Source organism: Micromys minutus, assembly GCF_963924665.1.
Source record: "Micromys minutus genome assembly, chromosome: 27".
Lineage (NCBI taxonomy): Eukaryota > Metazoa > Chordata > Mammalia > Rodentia > Muridae > Micromys > Micromys minutus.
Window position 1 is genome coordinate 37,369,984 of NC_137962.1, and position 26,687 is coordinate 37,396,670.

At 41.6% G+C, this 26,687-nt stretch overlaps 1 protein-coding gene across 2 annotated transcripts in view; it reads left to right on the forward strand.

The window, feature by feature from the left end:
• The first annotated feature begins 3,573 nt into the window (after window positions 1-3,573).
• The window catches only part of MRTFA (myocardin related transcription factor A), a 99,429-nt gene continuing 76,315 nt past the window's right edge, over window positions 3,574-26,687 (forward strand). Inside the window, exon 1 of one of the 2 annotated variants that reach the window (XM_080939772.1) lies at window positions 3,574-3,623. Coding sequence is in view for 1 of the 2 variants with exons in the window: in XM_080939771.1 (XP_080795897.1) it covers window positions 16,610-16,655 (46 nt within the window). In the remaining variant the exon portion in view is untranslated. Of the gene's footprint in view, window positions 3,624-16,565; window positions 16,656-26,687 lie in introns of those variants that run through there. The other variant, XM_080939771.1, reaches the window with a different exon arrangement.

The following is a 26,687-nucleotide window of genomic DNA, read 5'->3' on the forward strand; positions in this document are numbered from 1 at the left end:
GTTTTGCAGTAAGGAGTTGATTACTTTGAGTCTGTCAGCTGTCACCGTGACTGGCTGCTGACTGCCAGCCCTACAGCACCTGGACTTAAATTTCATAAGTTAGCATATAGAGTACTGAGTTTCACTATGACATATTTATTAAAAGGCCATTATATTTCATCTCACTGCCATCCCTCAACCTTCTCCCCAATTAAAAAAAAATATTTATTTTGAGGCTGGAGAGATGGATCATAGTTAAGAACTCTGGCTGTTTTTCCAGGGAACCTGGCTTCTTTTCTAGCATCCACATAGTGACTCACAGTTGTCTGTAACTCTAGACTCAGGGGATCTAACCCCCTCTTCTGGCCCCCATGGGCATTTGGTACACACATGGTGCACAGACATTTATACAGACAAAAAAATAATAATTTATGTGTATGAGTGTTTGCAAGAGCCAGTGTGGGTCAGAAGAGGACATGGATCCTAGAATCCTGGAACTGGAGTAACAGATGGTTAGGAGCCTCCATATTCATTCTGAGAACTGTTTGAACTGGGAACTGAACTCAGAGCCTCTGGAAGAACAGCAAGTGCTGAGCCCTTCCAGTTTATACCCAGGGTTTTCTGAGCAGAGATTTTTTTTTTTAAACCTAGAATGCCTCTTTCATATATAAAACAACTAAAACACATCAAATTAATCTCTTTCCCCCTTGGCTTTGTTTGTTTGTTTTGGGGACCATTCACTATGCATCTCTGCCTGGCCAGGACTCACTATATAGACCAAGCTGGTCAGGAACTCAAGAGATCTACCTGCTTCTGTCTCCCGAGTGCTGGGATTAAAGTTGTGTGCCAGCACACATAAACCTTCGGTTTGAATCATGTCACATCTGCCGTCCTTGTTGCTGTCATCTTTTCCCCTTTTCAGTCCATTTCATATTCACACGCAGGTAGGTTTCTACCTGTCAGAACGGAACCGCCTCTGAGTTTATTGTGTAGCACTGCAATCTAAGCAGAAGTATCATTTTAACCTTCAAGACCACACACGCTGACTGTTGATGTTCCCTCATGGGAGAGGTCGGGGTTATTGGACCTTCACCTGAGATTCTGTCTGTTGCGTCCTGCACCTCCTGGCCAGCTGTGTGCAATTCCCTAATTGGCAGAACAGTACAGTTGCAACACAGGTTTCTGTGCCCGGTGAGGAGGGGTTGGTGTTTTGTCTCCCTACCCCCGAGTGAAAGAATCCCCACAACAGATGCACTGTTACTTAAAGGTGGGGTAGAATGTGATCTTGTGGTTTTCAGTGCCTTTTAAAATTTGGGGGCTGTCTAGGATTTTACTGGTTTCTAAAGTCTTCACTGTAGTCTCAAGGGCACACCAGTTTCCCTTTCTAGACTAAAACCTAGCCTTTCATTGAAAACCAATATAAGTATTCTAGAAAAACTTGGAATCTATAAGAAAGCAGACAATCATTTTATAATTATATTTGCTTTAAGGCATAATGTGTACATGGTAAATGTATACGATTTAATCTGACTTTAAAATATGTAAATATCTGGGGGAAGAAGAGAACATTAAAACTTTAATAGTATAAGCAAATACAAAATGATCTGAATAACACATTATTCAGAGAAGACATGTGCTCTTTATTTTTTATTTTTTGGTTTGGGGGACAGGGTTTCTTTGTATAGCCCTGACTGTTCTAGAACTCACTTTCTAGTTCAGGCTGGCCTCGAACTCAGAGATCCGACTGCTTCTGCCTCTTGAGTGCTGAGACTAAAAGCGTGCGGCACCACCATCCTGAGAATGCGTGTGTTCTTAGCTGATTCAAACACCAACTCTCATTTGTTGGAAATGCTTGTAGGTTGTATATGTTGTTTGCTTTGTTTTGGGTTCTGTTTTGGTTCTGATGTTTTTGTAGCACTGGCTGAACCCAGCAACTTGTGCATGCATGCTGGTAAGTGTTCTGTTACTCAGCTGTGTCCCTGACCACTTCTTTGATCTTACCTGTTTACTCACTGTGCTTGACATTTGTTGGAGACTAGGTTAAAAAAATTTTTTTTTAAGATTTATTTATTATATATAAGTATACTGTAGCTGTATTCAGAGACACCAGAAGAGGGCATCCAATCTCATTACAGATGGTTGTGAACCACCGTGTGGTTGCTGGGATTTGAACTCAAAACCTCTGGAAGAGCAGCCAGTGTTCTAACCACTGAACCATCTCTCCAGACCTTAGAAGTTTTTTCTTTGTTGAACAACTTGGTCCTGAACTCCTGGGCTTAGTGATTCTCCTGTCTCAGGCTCTTAGTGCTGGGACTACAGGTGTGAACCACTTAGCCAGGCTCTTTGACATTAAAACATTTTGTTGTTTTGTTCTTTGTCATTTTAAAAGATATTTTAATTGTGTAAGGACTTTTGTTTTTGTTTGTCTTTTTAAGCAAAAGATCTTGCTTTTTATTGTTTTCATAAAAAAATCAGCTTAAGACTTGATCACTTGGCCCTTCAAAGGGTTGGAATCCCTTGAATAACCAGCCTTTTAGATCCGTGGTCAGGCTTGACACACTGCAGCCTCAGCCCAGCCATTGCAGTTTTAGCCTTTTTTCAGAAGCTAGACTTAGTCTGCCCTGCTCCTCGCTTTCCCTGGGCATTCAGGCAAACCCTTGCTGTTTTTGTCACTGTGTCACTTTGTGTGGCTGGCACTTGCCATGTTTCATGCAGAAAGTCCAACGGACCTTAGGGCCATTTGCCGTGTTGGTGGAAATGCTATCAGCACAGAAAATGGGATTGTTGTTAATAAGCTGGTTCTGGGTTCTGTGACTGAATGCCCATGTAATGGTTGGCTAACTTTAATACCAATCACCAGACAAATCTCTATAGTTTTTTACAAAGAAGTTTTAACTCCCTACACTAGATATGGTAATGCATTATGCTAATTCAATGGCTATCCAGTCTGTCATTTCTCAGGGCACTTTTTCTTAGTAGCTGGAAGGTAATATTTATTTCACAGCTGTTTCTCTTTGATTAACATTTCCTTTTAACCTATTATATGTGTACATGTGTGTTGCTTTTATTTCAACTGTATGTTGTCCTTCTAATTAGAAGTCGGCACTCTGGGAGTTTAATACCCTTACTCACTCACTTTACAAAAACCTCTTAAACTGGTTGCAACAATGCATGCCTATAGTCCAAACACTCAGGAGGCTGAGGCAGGAGCGTTACAGGTTTGAGCTTCACCTGAACTGTGTAGAGAAATGTTACCTTAAACTTGTGAGCATGTTGGTGATATCCTAGGTCTGTAAGTAGAGCATTTGTATTCCTTGTGTGGTCAGTGGTCCAGTTTCTTCATTGTAACATCTAAACTTGTATTTTCTTTCTCAATTTCTAGGTTGCCATCACGAAAGCCAAGGTGGATTTCTCCAGTGTGGTGTGCCTGCCCCCTTCCATCATTGCTGTGAATGGGCTGGACGGAGGAGGGGCTGGCGAAAATGATGATGAACCAGTGCTCCTGTCTCTGTCTGCGGCCCCCAGCCCCCAGAGCGAAGCTGTTACCAATGAACTGCAGGAGCTGTCCCTGCAGCCCGAGCTGACTCTGGGCCTCCATCCTGGGAGGAACCCCAATTTGCCTCCACTCAGTGAGCGGAAGAATGGTAAGTCCTTAAGAAATTTCTTTATTGCTTGCTTTGAACCAGAGTTCTCTTGTTTATGATGTTACAGATCCTTGCCTTACTTCACATCTGGTAAAAAATTTTTGTTTTAATATTTCTTATAAAATAGAGAAATAGCTTATTTTAGCTATGTGTTTATTATTTATATATAATATTTATATAGAAAATATTTATTATATTCATAGCTTAATTTATCTTACTTAAAATAGCTTAGTTTGGGACCTGGAGAGATGGCTTAGAGGTTGAGAGCACTGACTGCTCTTCAAAAGGTCCTGAGTTCAATTCTCAGCACCCACATGGTGGCTCACAACCATCAAAATGAGATCTGGTTCCTTCTTCTGGCGTGCAGGGCATATATGCAGGTACACTGTACATAATAAATAAATGTTTTAGGAAAAAATTAGCTTAGTTTAGGAATTTATCATTTCCTACTATAGTTGCTGTGGCTGCATTACTTTGGCTTCTTGCTGCTCTGTTGATTCCAACCCATTCTATCCACTAGTTCATCAGTTCAGCAAAGACTGGCTGGTTATCAGCAAAGTAGCATCACCAGCTGAGGACTAAGCACCAGGCACATGCGCCTGTCAGGAGCATTTCACAGCCAAAACCACAATATAACGCAACCTCCCTAGCACATAGCCCCACCTAACTTAGGCTCAGGACACTTCTGTGAGTTTTACAGCTGGGCAGAGTGGCTAGTAGGTTCTCTGACATTGCTCTGCCTTTGCATCACCATAAAGTCAAAAAGATTGTAAGTTGAACCATTGTTAGTTTAGTAACTGTGTATTCTTCTACAACCTGTGTTTGTAGAAGAAATAAATATTTAATAATATAATTTAATAAATATTTAATATATACCTATGAGTTAGTAATGATACATATTTTCTGATTTAGTCTCTTAATCAGTGTGTAATTTGCCTTCAAAATACCAGGCTTATATCTACCTTCTGTGTTGATAACATTGTTTTAATTAGTCTTATCTATTAGGATGGTCTTTCTATGTTTCTTAAATTGTTTTGGCTGCTCTTAACCCTTTAAGTTTCCCATGATTTTAAAGTTGCTTAATTTCTGCAAACAAAATAATGGTAACAAAAGAGATACTTTTTCTCTAAAAAGATATTAAAATATATAATAGAGTTTTTTGATGAAACCTATTTGTCCTCTGCTTAGAGTCCACCACTGCCTTTTTAAGGACCTGTTTTTATTTTATGTGTGTGTTTTGCCTGCATGTATGCATGTGTGCCCTGCGCATGCCTGGTACCTGCACAGGCCAGATGAGGTCTATCACATCCTTTGGAACTGGAGTTGTCGGTGGTTGTGAGCAACCATGTCAGTGCTGGGTCTTCTGCAAGAGCAGTGTGGTAGTTTGAATAAGATCTGCCCCCTTAGGCTCATATATTTGAATGTTTAGTCATCAGGGAGTGGCACTACTTAGTAAAGACTAGGAGCTGCCAATGATACCGTGATGATAGTGAACTATCTCTGGGGCAGAAAAGTCCCAATTAAATGCCTCTTCTATAAGAGTTACCTTGGCAAGAGAGCAGTTCCTAAGAGAAGCAGCACCTGTGCTCAACGACTACACCGCCTCTCCAGCTGTACCCCTGATGTTTTTGGAGGGTGAGAACTGGGAGTTGGACTGGGTCTCATCCTGTGTTGGCCTTTAGCCTGTTGTGATTGCAGGTGTGTGCCACCTTGCCAAGTCCTACCTCACATATTTGTTTGTCCATCTCTTTTACCAACCCACTTTATGTGTCTGATGTACCTCAGTGTAAGGATTCAGATGCTGGCACACTCGCTGTTGCTGAAATGGAGCGTGCGTCTTCTCTGTTGGGTTATCGAAGATTAAACACACTTGTTTGTAAAAGGAATGATTAAACATTGCCAGAGAAGCTCCCCTGTGCCTCTTTCTAACTGTGTTCTATCTTCTTCCTGCCTAAAGGAAATTATCATCGTTCTTTCTGATGTCTATTTTCACTTTGCTCTGTTTAATTACTTGTTTGTTGATTCGGAGATGCTGGTGTCACTATGTTAACCCAGGCTGCTTGAAGCTCAGGCCTCAGGCAGTCCTCTGCCTCAGTCTCCTGAGTGGCTGAGCCTGTGAGCCTGACCTTCTATGCAACGTATTTTACTTGCTTTTATACTTCATTTAGAAATAGAATCATCCTGCGTGTTCTCTCTTGGTGGCTTCTCTGATATGTCTTTGAAATTAATGTTTCTTGTTTACAGCTATAGTTTCTTTCAATAGTGTATAAACATTTGGATTGTTTTAATTTAGGGCTACTATGAACCATACTTTTCTTCTGTAAAACTTATTTCTTTTGGTGTGTATCTCCTGGGATTTGGGGTTAAACTATATCATTTATAAGAAAATGGTAGAATTTGTATTTAAAAATAAACGGATCTTGGGCTACTGACATGGCTCAGTGTGTGGTAAAGATACCAGCTCCCAAGCCTGGGAATGTGTGTTCAGTCCCTGGGACCTACATGGTGGAAGGAGAGAGGACTGACTTCTACAAGTTGGCCTCTGGTCATTATTCACATGCCGTGTACATACACACCAAATAAATATAATAAAAACAATATATATATATGATATATTTATGGCTCTTTCTGTTTATTGATTAGCTTTATCTCTGATCAGAAGTGTTTTCTGGACTATCTTAGTCCATTTTACAAGCTTCTCGAAAAGGATCATGTAAATATATAATTAGATCTACTGTCAGGTATGGTTTTTGGCTTATGTTATAAATGGTATTTTTTTTGTGAGCTATTTTGTTTGAAGCTAGACTATAGAAACGCTAAACTTTTTCAAAACACATTGCCTTTTTTACACACACGTACATACTGACATGGGCTTTCTTCTGCTTTTCCTGATGTTTCTGTTTGTCCTTTGGGATTCTGTTCAGACATTAATGAGGATTCTCTCTGAAGCCATGCTGAAGTCAGGAGCTTCTCTCCATTTTTTTTTTTTTCCTGCTTTAGTCTGTTGATCTTTATTGTCACACCCTGCCCTCTGCTGTAATCAGAATTCTCCACTCAGCAGTGTGAGTGAGCCTTTGAAAGCCGGATCAGTTTTGTACCATTCCCTAAATTCTGCAGTGCCTTCCCAAGAGGTCTGTGGTCAGATTAGATTTCTCCACTGCTGTGGTATCTCTCTGACTGCATTTCTTGCCACTTTGGCCCAGCCACACTGACCTCCTTGCTATTTATTTCCTCTTTCCCACCCACTCAGCCCCTTACTTACATCTGTAGTGCTGGGTGTCAAACTCAAGACCCTTTGCATGCTAGTGAAGTGCTGTGCCGCCGAGACCTCCTTGGTTCTCTTGTTCTTGCACATGTGGACCTGTGCTGTCCCAGCCTGAAAACTTTGCTGCAGGACATCTTCTCTTGGTGTCCTAGTCAGGGTTTCTATCCCTGCACAAAACATCATGACCAAGAAGCAAGTTGGGGAGGAAAGGGTTTATTCAGCTTACACTTCCACATTGTTGTTCATCACCAAAGGAAGTCAGGACAGGAACTCAAGCAGGTCAGGAAGCAGGAGCTGATGCAGAGGCCATGGAGGGATGTCACTTACTGGCTTGCTTCCCCTGGCTTGCTCAGCCTGCTTTCTTATAGAACCCAGGTCTACCAGCCCAGGGATGGCACCACCCACAATGGGCGGGGCCCTCCCCCCTTGATCACTAGTTGAGAAAATGCCTTACAGCTGGATCTCATGGAGGCATTTCCTCAACTGATGCTTCTTTCTGTGTTGACAGAAAACCAGCCAGAACCCTCAGGGGGCCCCTCCTTTCCCCTTTTCTCCTGAATAGCCCCTCCCACTATACTTTGTCCATTTTTAAAAATCAACTCTCATTTAGTATATGTTTATTATTTGATTGCTTACTATTGATAACACATTTTATAAGGGCAGAAACATAGACTGTTAGCTCACAGCGGACATCCAAGTATTTATTAGATGAGTGAATGGTTTATTTCTCTTTTCTAATGGGCAACAACTATTTTTTATTTATATAGCTTTGTTTGTTTTTTGTTTTAAGATGTGGTCATGCTTCCTGTGTATTCCTGGAAGGCCTGGAGCTCCCTATTTAGACCAGGCTGACCTTGCACTCTTTAATTCTGCCTTCCAAGTATTGGGGTTAAATTCACGCACCACCATACCCAGCTGCAACAACTGGTTTTTACATTCATAGTTTTAGCAGAATGTTTGGGAAATAAGGGCACCCACAAGATTTTTGTGTGTTCTTTTCTCATTTCTAATCTCCTGGTCCTAAATGAAACTTACATATTTGACAAGGGGGCGGGTATTAATCTATAAAGAAAGATGGAAGAGAGGAAAATAGAAAGAGGCTAGTGAGATGCCTCATTGCTTACTATGTAGTCATGAGGACTGGATTTAAGATTCCAGCGGCCATGTAACAAGCCTGACAAATCCCTGTGACCAACATGGAGAGATCTGACAGCCTGATGCTCTCCATGCACCTCCACATGTAAATGAAACAAATCTACTTAATACACTAGAAAAGATTGGGGTTCCTGTGGAGAAAAAAGGATCAGCCCTGTGGTGCTGGGGGGGAGTCTGGACTGTGTGTCCTGAGGAAGAAGGAACGGGGAGGGATGACCGTAAAGCCCTGAATGTGGACTGCACGAGGAGGAAGTTGGTGCTGGAGAGGCACCAAAAGTCACCTCAGTGGGACAGAGGACCCCTGGAGGTGTTGGGCTGAGGTGGGGGTAGGTGTGGTGTGCTCAGCCTTGCCTAGCAGATTCTCAGTGCTCCTCTTAGTCACTGTCTCTGCTCTTCACATCCTAGAAATTTCACTGCTACACTTTGATCTGAAAATTGCTCTTCCAGGTTGTCAGTGTTGTTCTTGTTACAGATGATGTAGGCCCTCTCATCCTGTTCTTGATCTCTCTGCAGAGTCTGCCATGGGCAGCCATTCTTGCAGACATTTTAGAGCCTTCCTCTACTAACATTACTCTTGGCTTTTTCATTGCATCTGTCCACTACCTTTTCTGCTCAGACCCTTTCCTCTGTCTTTCTACCTCCTCCTTCCATTGTCTTCTGAGCATTCAGCCCGAGGCAGAGGCTGGGTGTGCTGGTGAGCAGACACTCGTAGGTTTTACACCTTTGAAGGAGGTCAAGGCAGGAGCAGAAGTGGAAAATCCCTGAAGTGACTGTGACGCAAGACAGTGCGCCATTCTAGAGCAGAGGAAGTCTGGGGTCTGAGATGTACACAGCTGTACTGTGTGTAGAGAAGTGAGAACACTGTGTTCTCAGATCTGTCTGTCTTATGTCTTACATGGAAGAGCTGTGGGTTAGAAGGCGTCCTTAAGGGGCAGTTGGTGGTCAAGCTCCTGGTACCTGTTTACTGAAGAGTTAGTTCCCTTGGGTCAGTGCTTCTCAACCTTCCTGATTCTGTGACCCTTTAATACAGTTTCTCATGCTGTGGTGACCCCAACAATAAATTTTCTTAATGCTACTTCATAACTGTAATTTTGCTGCTGTTATGAATTGTAATGTAAGTATCTGACATGTAGGATATCTGGTATGTAACCCTCAAAGGGGTCATGACTCATGGCCATGAGGACCACTAACTTAGTGCCTTTGCTTCACCTAGACCTTGGTTACCTAACTTGGAGATAGCTGGTAAGAAGAGTCCATGGTCTGTTTTCATAGCCCTCTATTATCTACTTTGAATCTGAACATCTAGGTCTAAAAAGACACAGTGTCCACTCTGAGCTCAGAGAAGCCTGGAAAACCTTCCCTGTGATATGCAATCCTGACTCTAGCTCAAGAAGCTTTGGCACCCAGTGAATGAATACATTATAATTTTCTTTTACTAACTATGCTCATTCCTAAATAATATATATTGGTTAGTTAAATATATGTGACTGAAAAGATTTTTTTATTCATTTTTTGCTCGTCATAGCTAGTATTCCATCATCTTGTATATATCTGTGATTTATCCATTTTCATTCTTGGGTATTATATGCTTTCAGGGATAACTATTGCATAACAGAAACATTTGTTTCTGTTTCCCTCATACCCATAGATAGATAGATGGGTGGATGGATGGATAGATAGATAGATAGATAGATAGATAGATAGATAGATAGATAGATCTCATTAATCTGTTCCACAAGATGAGTGTGGTCACACATGCTGTTAGTCCCAGCACTCACCCAGGAGGAAGAAGCCCAGGAATCTTCTGAGTTTGAGGCTAGCCTGGTATACAGAGCCAGTTCCAGGGCAGTCAGGGCTCCACAGAGAAATGTTGTCTCAATAGATAGATAAATAGGTAGGTAGGTAAGTAGATAGATTGATTCCTCTTGTGGATATTTGTGTCATTCTTAGTTTCAGACTGTTGATGCTTTATGTATCTTGATATGTGTGCAAGGATAACTTATACAGAGGACAGACAGTTTATATTTCTCACAATTTGAATTGTGCTAACTGGAATAAGCCATGTTACATGGAAGAAGCAACTCCTACCTTGTTCTTTTCCAAGAGTGAATTTCTCATCTGTGCTTGTTTTTTTTTGCATTTTCTTATGAATTTCAATATTTCTGTAGGGGTTTGGTTAAAATTATGTTAAGTCTGTAAACTAGGAGAATTGTATTTTTAGATTATTGTCCTGTGACTATATTCTCTGGTGTATCAGCGCTTCTGTATGAAGTTCTAAAATTTCCTATGTGGAGATTATAATTTCTTATTTCTTACATGTGTTTTGTTCCATTTACTTTATTTTTGTGGCCCTGAGAATTGAGCCTGGGCGCTGCATGCTAGCTATAGTTTTGGCCCCGCATTTCCCTTTAAATGTTTCCTATATTAAATATGTTGCAACTGTTCCCTTTTCTTTGAGTTCCCTTTTGCTAGTTGATCCCAAGTATTTTCCTGAAAGAGTTAGTCCAGTCTACTTTCTGGGGTGCTGGGTGGGGTGGGGAGAGCCGTGTGAAGGCAGTGCAGGAGAGAATGGGTGGGAAAGGTTATATTTACTCCCTTCCATGTGGCTTTTCCTTCTCTTTGTGAGCGATTTAAGAAGTCCTCATTTCTGTTTTGCATGTTTTTACTGGCAGGGGAGAAAGGGCCAATCTTGCGTGTGTTTCCCGTGTGGGATGCCTGTGTGCTTCTGCACACAGAGCTGCACAGGAGGTACTAATTAATCGTTGAGAGAAGTAAAAATCTTGAGTGGGCAGTTTCAGATCTAAATTATAATATTTTCTTGGGTAAAGAAAAGAGGGTTTTAAAACTATGTTCCTCAGGAAGTCTCAAAGCTTTTCCAGATTTAGTCTCACTTGAAAATGTCCAAGTCTTAAGATTCTTTAAATGACTATTTATAAAGTGACTTAGAGACATTCCTAAAACTACTTTATCCCAGTCTTAAAGACAGTTTTCCATCTCACTCGTCAGCTGTTAAGCCAGGCTCCTAGTGAACAGACACCAGTTAGAACCCCTACTCCAAGAAAATAAGCATTAGAAACAAAAAACCCCGGCTCCTCATAGGTCCACCCACATCCCAGAGAAAGCTGCTGTCAGTGTTTGGGGCGCCTCCTGCGCCATCGCTGCTGATTTTTGTGTTGTGTATCCTGCTTCCATTTAGCCTTGTAGCTTAAGGTTTTTCATACTCTGTTGAATATTTTTTTTTCTCTCTTCTCAGTTGGGTATTTAAAACAGTTTCTACTTTTTACAGTGTTTGACCACTTTAATGTTGAAACATTTATTCCAAGACACTTTTTGACTGAGTTCTAAAGTATTAGAGAATGATCAAGGTAAAAGAGGATCTCATTGTCTAACTTATAGTTAGACAGATAGACAAACAGAGAGATTAAATAAGTTATATAAGCCAATTCATTTACAAATGTTGATAATTCTTTTAAAAGGAAAAACACAAGATGTTAGGATAACAGATCAAACCCCTGGCAAGGGGGCATCTGCACATGTGTGGTGTATTCTCAACAGACACATATCCGTTGAGAAATATAGAGTTAACAAATTTAAACAAATAAGATAAAGCAGAAAAAATGAATGACAGCAAAAGAGTCAGATGGTAACAAGGACTATCTTAATACAGGAAGAGTGGACAGGAACAGCACAGTTAAGAACTTACCTCAGGGGCTGGTGAACACACCTGCTGCCTGAGATGGTTCTCAAGACCAGCGAAGTCCTGCAAGTGATCCTCCGACCTCCATTTAGATACCAGGAAAAGCACAGCAAGTGACTCATGCTTTTCTTACGACCTCTAGGAGGCCGAAGTAGAATTTACAGAGTCAAGACCCTGCCCATAAATGAATAAATGGATGGTTACTGATGTATGGGGAGTGGATGAAGTCCTGAATGTGTGTTGTTGGCTTGGCCATGTCAAGAACCCAGTGCCTCAGACCCATGGGAAAGGTCATGCCTCCTTCTGGTCCAAGTACAAGTGTTTATGAACAATTTTACAATTGACCTGAGTATATAGAAACTACCATAGTTTTTCTCTCCCAGATGTCTGAGACCTGAGACTGCTCTCTATGAAGACCTCCTGAGTGTAGCTAACCTGTCTACCTCCTTGTTCCGTGGCATGTAATACACTTGCCTTCTTGTTCAGCCACATGAATGTGCTAGCTGCTGCTGGGCCTAGAGTGCACAGCCTGTCTAGCTGCATTTGTGTATATGTGTGTCTTCCTTCGTTCCCTGTCACCCCATCAGGTCAGCCCTGCTGTACAGGCTGTGTAGGTCATGCCCCTGTGGCATCGCTGAGACCAGAACTGCAGTTTAAGACATTTCAGCCCCAAGCTTTAACTTAACTTAGATTGGGGCTCTATATGTAACTCAATAACTGGAAATGAGGAGGGATATAGATCAGAATATATGTTTAACTGCAAACTCCAAAATGTAGAAAGCCAGCCTGTATGCAAGACAGTGCAAGATTAAAGAAACATTAGAGACATATAAACGAGAGGAAACATGTTGTCACCTATGAACTCCAATTTGAATAAATCGATTTCTGAAAATGTATGAGGTAACTGGGAAAATTTAAGCACTAGTTAGATAGTTGATTATATTAAGGGATTAGAATATTTTGGTGTGGTATAGTAAAAATTCAAATACCAGTTAGGTGATCATATTAAGGGATTAAAATATTTTGGTATTTCGTTATACTGGATAATTTTGTGTTTTCTATATATGGAAAGTTAAGATGCCGTGGATTTGCTTTGGCATGCCGTGTTGATTGGCACTCTGTGGTGATGGGACTCACAGAAAGTCTAATGGAGCAAGTGGCCACATGGGTGCGAGTTTCTGTGTAAATGATGGGAATGTAAGCAGTTTAATACACAATCCTTTCCTGTCTTTGTAAGTGCTTACATTTTCTGTAAGTTAAAACTATTTGCAGACTTTAGGCAACATTAAAAGGCCTGGAGCGAAGCACTGGTTGAAGGGGTAGAATAAAAAATGGCTGTGAAGAATATATTATGATGTAATCAACTTCATTTCTAACTAATTTTGCATTTTGTAACTCATTAGTGGTTCAGGGCTGGGAGGAGCTTAAGTATGGTTTGGGATCTATGTAATCAAGAAGGGGAAAGTCATGTCTTCCGGGGGCAGTGCAGGGTAATGACACCAGAAGTTTTGCTTTTTGGACGTGTGTGCTTAATTAAGATATCTGGGTAGAAAGGTATAGTTGCGGACTTACAGGCCATGTCACAGTTAGACATGGGCTAAAAGTTTAGTTGGAAGTTAAAAATTTTAGGAAGGGTGAAATAGCCCTGGGCATGTGTAAAAGAAGGGAAGGGTGTCCTGAGAGGAGCAGAGAGAGAGGAGTCATTCGGAACTCTAAGGGGGATGCTGAAGGAGGTAGGGAGAGCACTGATGCTCTCACGGGTATCTGTCTAAAAGCTTCTGGACTGGGCTGCTCTTCTTCCCCTCCCTCCCACACCCCCATCCGTCTGTTTTCTTCCTTGAAGTCACAATCTCACTGTGTACCCCAAGGTACCTTTGACTTTTCAGTCGTTCTGCCTTGTTGCCAGGGTGTTGGGTCCTGAGTCTGTTCTTCCAGGTTTGGAAGAACAAAGGCCTTTGGGGGTTTTGGTATCTGGTGGGGTAGGAAGGAAACCTATATGTACTATGTAAAGTTATTTAACATCCTTTAAATGTTTTAAGGAATTACCAAAGTCAAGCATGTAAGAACTATACTGGTAGTATCATGCCCCTTTAGTGAATTAATAGAGCATGGGTCGTGTTAAACTTGCCTTGCTTAGCTAGAGTGTCAAGATTGGCAAGATGCAAAGCTTTCATTTTATTTCACATTTGGTTGTTCTTCGTCCCCTTGTGGCTCTCGCCTAAAGTAGAGAATGTATACTTCAGTTCTGTATGCTTTATCAATGTATCTTTCAGTTGTTTTTATAAAACATTACCAATTTACAAAAAAATGTGGAACTAAAGCTTTCAATACCTTGAATCCAATACTTTGGAACTGAGGGGCCTTTCCTAAAGTCTGTGTGTACAGGTACTGTGGATGCACAGCAAGAGTGCAAGCAGGCAAAGAGCAAGTTACCGTTTCCATGTCCTTCATGTATTAGGATTCTCTAAAGGAACAGAGTTTATAGAATGAATGAATGAATGAATGAATATCATCCATCTACTATATCTATCTAAAGGGGATTTATTAGAATAGCTTTCAGGCTGTGGTCCAGCTCGTCCAACAATTGCTGTCTACCAGTGGATGGTTTGAGAGTCCCATAGTTGTTCCAGTATGAGGCCTGATGTCCCGGCTGGTGAAGAAGTAGCTTCTAAATGCCAGTGAAGGGACGGGCTTGTTAGCAAGAGTGAGGGAAACAGGCAAAGAGCCAGTCTCCCTTTTCCATGTTCTTTATGTCGGTTGCCAGCAGAAGGTGTGGCCCAGATTAGAGGTGGATCTTCCCACCTGGAGGTCCAGATCAGAAGTGGGGCTTCCTACTCCTGGAAGTAGGAATGGGTGTTCTAGCCATTTGGGTTTTAAGTTGATTCCAGATATAGTCAGGATAACAAGTGAGAGCAGCCATCACAATAAAAGCAAAATCTGTTAGGCAAATATCTTACTTTCTGAGATTTAAAAAAATCATACTTTAAAATTTCTGTTTTAAAAACAGCTTTTCTTTACCGTGTTCCTTTTGTTCCAAGTTCATATGCGTAGGATTTGCTGTAAATAAATGAAACCAGCTGAAACCTGCTGTTCCCATTACTGTCCATCACTATATAACTGTTGGTGTCTCCGGAGGGCTGAACACTGACTGTGTGGCATTGTGAGCACTTTCTAAGGCAGGGAGGTGCGTGTGCAGGAAGGGGACAGGCTGTGCCCTTCTTTTGGCCTCTATGCAGAAATCTTGTAATTTGTAATTTCCTCCAAGTACAGCACTGTGAGTGAGAACTTGCTTCGTATGAAGGAAACAAACCAAACCAACGTCTCCTGGCATATTGTACAGCTCCAGAGGGTCAAGGGGATGACTCGGCCTTTTAGGGATGCCTCTCCCAAAGTTACTCACCTCTGAGCACTCTTCAACGGTCCCAGTTGAAATTCACTCCTTTTTCATATTGGCAGTTGGAGCTTGGTTGCCAGAAGGGGGCCGTGAGAAAGCTGCTGCCTCCCTAAGCAGCGTGCGCCCACACTGGCTGCCACTCCGCTGCCTGTTGAGTCATTCCTCGCCTCTATATAGAGCTGAGCTCTTAAACATGATGTTCTTGGAGTGAGAAAGAAAGAGTTTTTCTTTTGCAAAGAACCTCCCTGCTCCAAATCTGCATTGCCTTCTCTTTTGTGCCTTGCCCTCTTTGTGAAACTGTTCCTTTAAAAGGCCTCCCAGGGCTTTCGGATCACTTGTTTGACTTTGTAGGTATCAAGGCATCCCCTGGGCTGAGACTACCCTTCACCAGCAAGAGTCAGGAATTCTAGATAACCACCCAACAGCTTCCTAGTTTTCTGGTATTTATTAAAAGTCCATCAAATTGCCCAGAAGCATCTTAATATCATGTTATTGTATCAGTTATTTAAAAAAAAAAAACACTGCAAAAGGGATAAATTACCTTTATTGGAGCAAATGAAATAATTTCCATCTGTAATTGAAAAGGATCTTAGGTTTTAGGGTTTTTTTTTTTTTTTTTTTCTCCCTAGGGAAAGAAAAATGCCCTTACCTGTTCTCATTTCTAAGAGCTTCTGCTTGTTGCAGAAAGAGGCTGAGGTTTATCAGGAAAGGGACTCTTCCCATGTGTGCCATACATCCATCGTGATCATAGAGCATTTTAGGAAGGTTATCGGTAACATTCCTCTGTCTATCCACAGCTAGCATGTCCCCCCATGGGCAGTGAGTGGCTCTCCAGTCGGACTGGCAGATGTGAGAAACAGATTACCGCTCTGGCTTTTACAAACATTTTTTTAATTGGAGAGGGGGTGGGGAAACAGTTGAACTGTAGTTAAATAATCAGCTTTCTTACTGTTGCCTATAAATACCACGTATGAAAGGCTGTTAGAATCTTCAGCAAAGTTATGCTGAATATGTGTTTATTTGTATCATATGTTGATGTGTGTCTGATCTCCGAGTGTTTCTTTCATGAGATTGAGTTTGGATTGCAATTGCTTTATTGTCCTAAACTGCATCAGCCCCAGAGTTCCTTTTAGCAGAGTTTTGAATAAAACCTGTGTTCCCATTTTTAAGAGAGGGAAGCAGTTTGATCTGTCTTCTGAAGTCTTTCTATGCCCCTCCCCTCCCCCTAGAGAGGAGGGGAGGAGCCACTGCTCTAACCACGAACTTCAGGTCTTCTCTGGAGCACAGGGCTTCCTGTCTGCACTCACTCAACTCTGGGCCATCTTGCCTTGCCCCGGAGAAGAGCGATGAGATCTCACACTCTCCTCTGTGCACAGGCATGAGACTGAATTTGTAAAGCTTGCTGTGGCCTTTTTAGACTTTCTCTGTGACTTGGACTTTCTGTATTTGTGATCTGTTTCTGTGAAGACTCGGTCATGACTCTGCTGGAGCCTGAGATGCTAATGATGGCTGTGCAGTCAGGTAATTCCCTTATTTCCTGCAATGCTCATTTGCCACAGGCGTCTTTAAGATGGTTGGACACGTTTGTATTAGCACTGGCTGATGTGGGAAGCTCAAACATAAATTATCCTCTATTTTATTTTCAGGGTTTTACTGCCTTTAAATTTGTCTGTAATTGCATTTCCTAGTTATTCACACATAGCTTTGCGTTTGATGCTCACCGATCTGAAGAGTACTCAGCAAGGAGACCTATACGTTTTTCTTTAACCGTTTCATCACTGTTTTGGTAGTGCTTTTAGAGAACGATAATTCAGTTGCTTTTGCTGCTTCATATGGTATGTCTTTAATCAAAACCTACTCTCTATGTCACTGACAGTGTCCTTCCTGGTCTCCTCCACGGTTCTTTCTCTTCTGTGTTAAACCTTTTCATTTCGTCTGTAAGCATCTGTGGGGACACTCTTGATAAAGCACAGGATCGGGGTTAAATTTTACAGATAGAGAAGCAGTTAACAGGAAGTATGCAGGATTTTTGAAATTCTATCTCTAAAAATAGTTTTCTAATTCAAAGCTTCTCTTAAAACATTTTAAAATGCCAGATAGGTTTTTTTTTTTTAATGGTTTCTTTTACTTTTGGTGTTTTTAAAATTTGTAAGTCAGATATCTAAAAATAGAGAATGTTCCCTTTCTTATTTTTAGACTTCTACTAAATTGTAATCTGTAGTGTTTTCTGACAGATGCATACAAGTGGCATTTGTGCCCTCTACCCTGTTCCCTGGCCTCATGCAGAGGAGAATGAAATCTTTGGTAGGGCTGATACAGTCACTGGCATGGTGGTCTCCATTCTCCCGGGGGGGTGCTTGGAGGGAGTGTTCTCAGGCCCAGGGACACATCAGCTGAAGACATTACAGGTTGTGCCTGTGGACAGGAAGGACCAGGGAAGAAGGATCCACTATCATTCTCTTCTTCCCGGTTTACAAACAGCCATAATGAGTCATTTATCATATGGATTTTTCTGTTATGTGCTGTGCATTTCAGGTTCTCTTTCCTTTCGTGCCCACAGATCTCTGGAGCTTTGTGTTCCAAACAAATAGTGTGCTTATCTGAGTGTTTCCATCTGTCTTTGATGATGTCTCAGTAGCTCCCAGGTAAAACTGACTGCATTTTCCCCATCTATATTCCAGTTTCCTGTGTGTGCAAATAAATGTGTATTTTACTTCAGGGGGCAGATTTTAATATTTGAACTCTTTCATTTTGATCATGTTTATTTTTAGTTATCTTAGACAATAACATTTCACAGTGCGAGTTAAAGGCTTCTTTTTCCTCTAAGATAACTTCAGTGTTCCTAGCTCTAAAGGAAGAGAAAGGACTGCTCTTTGTCATTTCTTGTCTCAGAGTAGGTTTCCTATAGCATGTGTTGGGCAGGGCTGGTCACCCATCTGTCACACCAACTACTTCATAAAACTTTCAAAGGACAACCGTGTGTAAGACAAGTGTGGGTGAATTGACAGGCCATGGATACAGGTTGGACCAGGGGTCGACCAACAAGACAATAGATATGGACTTTGTCTTTTTGCTGTGGTTGTAAAAGCAGAGAAACTGCATTCAAGGATGACCTTCCCATTACTTACACTAGGAAAATGTTAAAAACAAACAAACAAACACATTAAATGTTAGCTACTGAAGGTGGGTTTGTGAAATTTACTGTTCTGTTCTGGAGTGCCATAGCCACAAGCCCATTGTAGCAGTAATTCATTTACCATCTTGATCGGAAATGAACAGAATCTGCTATGAAATGTCAGTAAACAGTGAATCTTGTTACAAGCCACACACTATGTTAATCTGTGCCGTCATAGCTTTCTAAGAGACATGCCTTCCACTTCATAAAATAAATCCTTCAGAAAGAACCGAAGATGCAAAATGTTAAGGTATTGGATATAATAGTTTGCGGCACGCTGTGCTCAGCAACAGCTTTGCTCAGTATTTAGAGCTTGGAGACTTTGGCAGGATACTCTTGAGTGTCTGTTAAGGTTTGCCTCCTCCACACTGCCAGAGGTGCTGCCTTTCTGTGGAACCTGTCTTAGTAGGATCCCTCCACCTCCTCTCACTCCTGTGGCCTCCGTGTACCCGGGTATCACTTGTATGTGGCATCCAGATTCGGTCACTAGCTTCTTTGAAAAAGGTTTATGTTTAATTATGGGTGTATGTATATGTGTGTGGCTCTGTCCTGTAAGTGCAGGAGCTGTTGTTACAGGCAGTTGTTTGCCACCGTCATCTGGAAGGCCCCCACTTACTCGTTTCTTAAGAGCAAATCACTCAGCTGAATGTGGATTCCTGCGGCGGCACAGGATAGACACTAATTTATTTTCTGAAGAATGGCAGAATTCTGTTTGACTTCATTTTCCTGACTAATATGCAAAGCCCTTAAGGTTTTTATAAAAGTATTTTGTAATCTTTTCTTCCATAAATAAATTAATCCAGCGACCATCATCCTTTGTCTTACCCAGTCATTATCCAAAGCTTTGTGGCTTTCACAGTTGACATTCTTTTTCCTCTCTGAATTTGTAGTGTACCCTGTCTGTGAGGATGCATGTTTTTATATGAACCTCAGTGTTTCAAACAGGCCACAACTAGAGTTTGTGTCACTGCCATAGGAATCTGTCTGGACTGTCACAGTTAGAAAATGACTTGAATGGCTATTGTAGAATTTCTGAAGCTGGCCCTAAGGGAATAAGTAATATAGGGCCACAGTATTGACTGGTGTCTTCCAGAATGGGGGTGTGGTGCTAGGGCTCAGGCCTGACAGATGGTGTATGTGTGGCCCCAAGCAGGCAGCCCTCTGCCTTTTTCAGCCAGTAACACTCCATCAGTTTATTTCTCTGTAACAATGAGACAGACTTCTGTGGAAGAATTGGTTGAGATGGCCCCCAAGTCTGCTTTGGTCCCATGGTGCATGCCTGTTCATGTTGTTCTGCAATTAGTTGGCTTTTTCTCCTGTTGCTTGTGCACATGTGTTTGTCCCCAAGGCCTCACACTTGCCCAAGTGTAAGCTGACTCAGGGTAAAAGGATGACAGAATCCTGGGAGACTGAAGTGGAAGAGACTTTGTGTTCCATAAAGCAATTGAGTTTTGTTTGAGCTTAACTCTGAGATTGCCATAACTGCAAAGGGATGCCTAGGTCTGCCATAGGTAGATAAACTTTGACACAAACCCATGAATCCTACTACTCAACCTAAGGAGCAGAGCATAGCCCATGTGATCACACTTATTGGTTGTGCTAAAGAAACAAGATTGCTCTTAATGTCCTTTGTTTTTTTTTTTTTTTGTTTGTTTGTTTGTTTGTTTTTTAATGTTTTACACCACTTACATATTGTCTCTTGAAAAAATATCACAAATTTAAAAAGTTTCGCTTCTGTTTCTTAACTTCCTTTTCCTTTGATATCTTTGTACCTAATTCCTAAATATTTCCTTGACTTCTTGTTCCTTGGTCATGGCAGTTTTCCCCTTCACTGTTCCTTTTAAAACAGAATGTGCAGAATAGGGGGAGAGCAGTCACTTCAAGGGAAGCCGGGGAAAGTGCTAAGGCGCAGGGACTAAGCAGACTAAGCCCCGCCCATTTTGGTACATGGTACTCTTTTAGGACCTCCCACCCCCACCTCTTGGAAGTATAGAGAGCGGATAAAAACATCAGAACCTTCAGCCTGGGTCACCTACTTTTAGATTTCTGAATGCTCTCAACACTGTGGGCTTCAAAACACCCTGATTTCTTTTTAAGGAACTACAGAGCTTGAAGGAAACCCTAGGTATTTTCTTGTCCTCTTTTTCTCTTGAAAAGAGGAAATTGGCCTTTGGGGTTAGTTTATTTCCTGAAGTCATGTAATTAATTTGTGACAGAGGTGGGAGGAGAATTTGTGTCTTCACTGTCTTCCCAGTGTTCTTTCTGTTTCAAGATATTTACAAGAAGACACCGAAGATCTCCAGTGTATGAGGCTAGATGTGAACCTCCAGAGATGGTGCCTCTGTTGGTTTAAGAGAGAAAGTAAAAGCAGGATTTGGTGGCACAGGCCTTTAATACCAGCACTGGAGAGCCAGAGGCAGGTGGATCTTTGGGAGTTTGAGGCTAGCCTGACATAGTGAGTTCCAGGACAGCCAGGACCAGATAGATTCTATCTCAAGAGAGGGAAGGAAGGAAGGAAGGAGAGGACTGGAGGAGATAAAAACCTGATGTCTGGGTACCTGCTTCCTGTCACTAGGAAGTAAGGTCACAGTGCCACAGACTTGCCTTGCCGCTCTCCACCCTCCATCTTGCTCTGACTTCTTTGGCCTGAGTAATGATCTCACAAGACAGGTAGCAGACAGACAGCTGTTGTCCTCAGAACTCTGCTTATACTCACGGCCCTCTCTCTGACTCACTGATTTATCTGGGCTCTCAGAGTCAAGATCCAGATCAAAGGAATTAAAATTCTTCCTTCACTTCTCTTTTCTCCTTCTCTTTTGTTTCTCTGGATGAAGCAGGCTGACAAGACTCTGAACCACGATTTTAGCCTCATTATAACAGTGCCAAATTAAACAAAGATGAGCTGTATACACTCTTACTTTTTTGGAGCCTCACTTTTATGAATACCATAGGCATTATTTAAATTTTTTTCCTTTTAATAACAAGGAAAAATACTAAGGGCCTTGTGCTGCTACCAACACGCAAACCCCAAGTTTCTTTGCCTTGTATTTTAGGGTTGTGCTGAGCTCAGGGGGCCTGCTTCTTGTCATGCTGGCACTGAGTACGAGGCAGCAGCAGCGTGAGCACAGAAGGGTTATAGAAGAAGAGAGATGCCGTAGTGAGAATATGTACTGCCACGACCTTGTGTCACATCTGTAAAGGAAACGTGAAACTCAAACGCATGAAGACACGTAGTAAGAGATGGAACACATCTTGGGAGGCCAAGGGAGGTGGCTTCCCAAGTTCAGATCAAGCCTAGGCTACTGTAGTTCCAGGCTGGCCAGAGCTACAGTGTGAGACCCTCTCACAAAAAAAGACCAAAACAGTGCCGGCAAGATGGGTAAGGGAAGCAGCCATTAAGCGTGATGATTTGATTTTGATCTTTGGGACCCACGTTGAAAGGAGAGAACTGACTCCCACAAGCTGACCTTTGTCCTTAGCTTGCATGAAATGGGACTAAATAAATAAAAATGTATTTTTAAAACTCCAACAAAACAGCCCTCTTCATATAAATCCAAGCTGTTTAGATTTTCATGATTCATTTAAAGTTAAGGTCAGATGATCTCCTCTCAGAACCTGCTGGCGGCCATCACTCCGGCTGCTTCTCTCCCTCGCTCATTTTGCACAAACGTGCAGGCTCAGTGTTCCTGCCACCTCAGCCCATGCTAATCTCTCATACTTGGTTCTCCTAAGTGGAACACTTCTCACTTGCTCCTGGCTTCCTCCCTGCAGAGCTTTGCTTAAGCATCAGTTTCTCCGTAAGTCCTTCTCTGGCCAAGAACATAAAAAGCTTGCATCATCTTCTTCACACCATTTATCATTTGACAGACTCACGACTTGTTTATCAGTTTCTTCGTGTGGCTGTCTTGAAGAATGTGTCACCAAGTGGGGGGCTGGTCCTCAAACCCCTGCTCTCTGTATGTGACTGTTGGATATAGTTAGTGTCTTATGGTCTTTAATAAATGATAATAAAAATTTGAAGGGTCTTTTAGACAAGTACGTTCCTCAGAATGTGGCTTTTTTATGAATGTGTTTAGTTGGTGTTTAAAGTAATTGGTTTATTATCATATTTTTATTTAGTATCAAAATACTGACTTTACTCATATTTGCCCCCCTTCCTTCCTCCAAATATCTTTACTTCTGCTGTCATCTGTTTTGTTTTGTATTTAGAGTCTGGGGCTATTTCATTTAGCATTATGATATTCTATTCCATCTGTTTACCTGGTAATGACATAATTCTGGGGCGTGTGTATGTGTCTTCCTTCCTTTCTATTTTGGAGTAAGATCTGTCACTAACCTAGAGCTCACTCACTGAGCTGTACCAGCTGGTCAGAGAGCTCACAGGGATTCTCCTGTTTCTGCCTCCCCATCACTTGAACCATAGTCACAGTTCCTCACTGGGCTGGGTTTCTAAAGGTGCTCATGCTTGCATGTAAACCTCAGTCCTGTTTGGCTGTCCTTGATAGCTGAGTAAAATGCCTTTGTCGTGTGTGTGTTTGTGTGTGTGTGTGTGTGTGAGAGAGAGATCACATGCTTCTTATCTGATCATCTGTTGATGGACACCAGGGCTGGTATCTTAACTTGGTTTTTGTGACTGCCGGAGCATGCTTTTAAATCACTGTGTGACAGGCCCAACTGAGTCTAAAGAGTAGTGTAGTGGCTTTCAGGATGTGGTTGAGGATGCTTTAATGTCCTGAGCTCTTTCAGAGGGCGCAAGATCAAAATGTTTATATTAATTCTAAATTGTGGCTTACCTTTTGTTTCTTAGTGTTATGGTCTCATGAGTGTAAAATACATTTATTCTAAAGCCCCATGATGGAGTTTTTCAGCAGATGAATGCAGAATTAAATGTGAAAGCTAATCAGATGTGAAAAGTTATTGTGCTTTCTGTTTTACATTCTGGCAAGATGAAATACTGATAGGTGTAACCTGCAAAACAAACGCTCTGTGAAGTCCCCAGTGACTAGAAAAGAGAGAAGAAAAATGCCAGGAAGTCGTGAGAAGTGCAAATACAGAGCCCAGGCTGGGGCTGCAGTGCTTGCCTTTCCAGGGTGCAGCCCTCCCTCCTCAGTGTTCAGGCCCCAGCACTTAGGGTCTGGGGGTGGCAGTGATGGCCTGGTTACTGACTCTAAGCTAGCAGCAATGGACATTTATTGGCTTCTGTTCCCGTTACCTCCTTCATAAACTAGGAATGCAACATTGCCTGTCCCAGAGACTGTTTAGTGTGTGAAGTGCTTCTCACAGTTCCTAACACAGAGAAAGTACGGGTGGGTTCAGTTTTATTTAATGTGTATAAGTTTTAATTCTAGGGCTGTAGAGATTACTCAGTGCTCAAGGGCATTTGCTGAGCAAGTTTGGTAACCTGAGTTGGATCCATAGAACCCACTTGAAGGTAGGAAGACTGGATTGACTCCACAAGTTGTCCTCTGACTTCTGCATGCATGCAGTGATGCATGTATCTATATGCACACACACACAACTATAATAATTTGAAAAGGTTTCTTCCTGGGTTTTCTAATAACTTACTACAGCTCCCTTGGTATTTGACAACTCATACATTTAAAAAATGTTATTTTCTTTAGTCTTAAAATACTTTTAAGAAGTTGTTTTAAGGAAACTAAAAGATAGGAAAATACTTGTTTTTTAACAAGTATATTCAAAGTATAGAAAATTTTTTTTTTCATGTTTCCATCTAATTTAAAATAATAGAGGCTTGAGATGTAGTTCAGAGTGTTTGTCTATCGTGGAAGAAACCTGGGTTCAGTCCCCAGCAATGCGGGGAGAAGGGTATTAGCCTCCAATCCAGTCACTGGAGGAGGCAGTTAGAAGGATCACAAGTTTATTATCTTCTGAAGCAACACAGTGAGATAGAGGCTAGCCTGAGCTACATAAGACTGTGGCTTGGAAGTGAGATAGAGGTTTACCTGAGCTACATGAGACCCTGACTTGGAAGTGAGATAGAGGTTAACCTGAGCTACATGAGACCCTGACTTGGAAGTGAGATAGAGGTTAGCCAGAGCTACATAAGACCATAGCTTGGAAGGAAGGAAGGAAGGAAAGGGAGTGTGGGAGGGTGGGCTGGTGGGCTTGCTGGCTCAGAGTCTGTCTACCAAAAACTAACAGATCTTTCAGAAAGTAGGATTTGACTAGAGATTTTCTTTTTGGGCCTTCGTGTTTTCCTGAACCTTTCTGATTTTCTATGGTGTACATTTCTGTTCATATAAATCCCTATAGACGTTCCCGTCTATGTGCATGTGTAGTTGGCAGAACGAGGAAGACATGGCCAGAAAGCAGGATGCCTCACGTTAGCCCGAGCTGTGGGTTTGGGGTGGCTTTGTGAAGTCAAGTACTGCACTGAGCAGACATGCGTGATGCGGGTATGCTGTCTCAACGCTGTGTTCCCACTGACTTGTTTGTATAAATCCCTTTTACATTTTTCCTTTGTTTCTATTTTGTAAGATTTATTGAAATTTATCTCTGCAGTGTTTGTGTTAGGCTGTGTTCTTGGCAGAGCTGTGGATCTTTCCTCTGCATACTAACCTACTCTCATTCAACCGAACCTTTTAGAAGGTTTTGTAAGTTGAAATACATCAAGTTATATTTTAAAATTTTGATGGGTAATCATAATGCAGCTCCTTTTAAGCATAAAATGATGACATTAGTATAATAGGCTTTAATTATTAAAACTGAATTTCCAAATTAAGTGTTGTTCTTTGAAAATCTTTCCCCCCTCCATGAGGCAAGGTCTCTCAAGTAGCCTCAGATGACCTTGAATTTTGATCCTCCTGCTGCTTTTACCCGCTGAGTCCTGGGACTGTAGGTGTGTGCCACCAAGCCCAGGGATGCAGTTCTGGGGATCAAACTGAGCCAACGTCCCCTGCCTGTGAGCTTAAAAATTTTAATCCAGGTGCTTTTTGCCAGAAATCTGTTTTCAGATTGTTTGCCTGTGCTTTGTACGGAATTATAAGGACTAAAACAAGGAATTAAATGTTAATGTTAAGTAAGTTGCCTTCCTTTCTTTTTTTTTTTTTTTACTTTTGGAGGGAGGGGGGATGGGGAGTAGGTCGACACTCATGGTCTCATGTAGCCCGGGCTGGCCTTGAACTCACTGTATTAGAGGAGGAAGGAGATCTTGGACTTCTGTTCTTCCTACTTGGGCATTTTGAATGCTAGAATTACAGTCACTTGTTACACGTTCAGTTATAAAGGATTCTCAAAACTCAGTAAGGAATGGTTAGAACATCTGAACCTAACACTTCAGTGTATATGATGCTGGGCAGGTGTGGGCTGAGGCAGCAGATCTCTGTCTCCACATTCCAGGTGAGGCTGTCCCCAAAAAAGATGCTAACCGTCATCTCTTCAAAGTCCCTAAGTATTATTGGTCAACATAGAAATGCAAATGAGAGCTACAAAAAGAATCCAGTACACACCTACTGGAGTAGGTGAGATGGGGAAGATGTTGATTACAAATGTATGGAATGTGAAGCATTGGGGAGGCACAGTGTGGAATATAAAATGGCGCATAACGACTTGGTTGGGCAATTCAGCACAGTGTTGACTATATTTAGTAAATCACCCAGCAGTCCAATCTCTAGATCTTTACACAAGAAATATAAAACACACATTTGTGCTGAAGGATCATAACAATTTCATTTCCAAGGACTCAGACTGGAAACCATGGCAGTTGGTTGGCAGGTAAGTGACAGTACCAATCCAAACTAGAATACCCCAGTAACAGTGAACAAGTTACCAGTCCATAGGTTACCAACACATCAGTGTTCTATGAATTTAATAAACACTGTATACAATGTAAGGAACCAGATTTAACTAAGTACACACACCCAATTCATAAGACATTCTTAAATGGAGGCTGTGGGACTGGAAAGATGGGTCTTTCAGAGGACCGTCTTTTGTTGTAAAAATTTCCAGTTTATATAACAAAAACAATTGCCCTTAATTCCATTTCTTGGGAATCCAGTGCCTCTGGTTTCTGTGGATACCAGCATATATAAATAAATTAAATATTTTAATTATAATTTTATATTTAAATGGGGGTTTGGCCAGCATGTATGTCTCTGTATCATATCTTTGCCTGGTACGTATGGAGCCCAGAAGAAGGCATTAGATTTGTAGTTACAGATGATTGTGTGGGTGCTAAAAATTGAACCAAGTCCTTTGGGAGAGCAGCTAGTGTTCTTAATCACCACGTCTTTTTTTTTTTTTTTTTTAATATGATAGGACTGGAGAGGTGGCTAGATATTCAAGAGACTTGTTGCTTTTGTAGAGGACCTGAGTTTGGTTCCTAGCACCCATGTAGGACAACTTCAGGTGTACAGTGC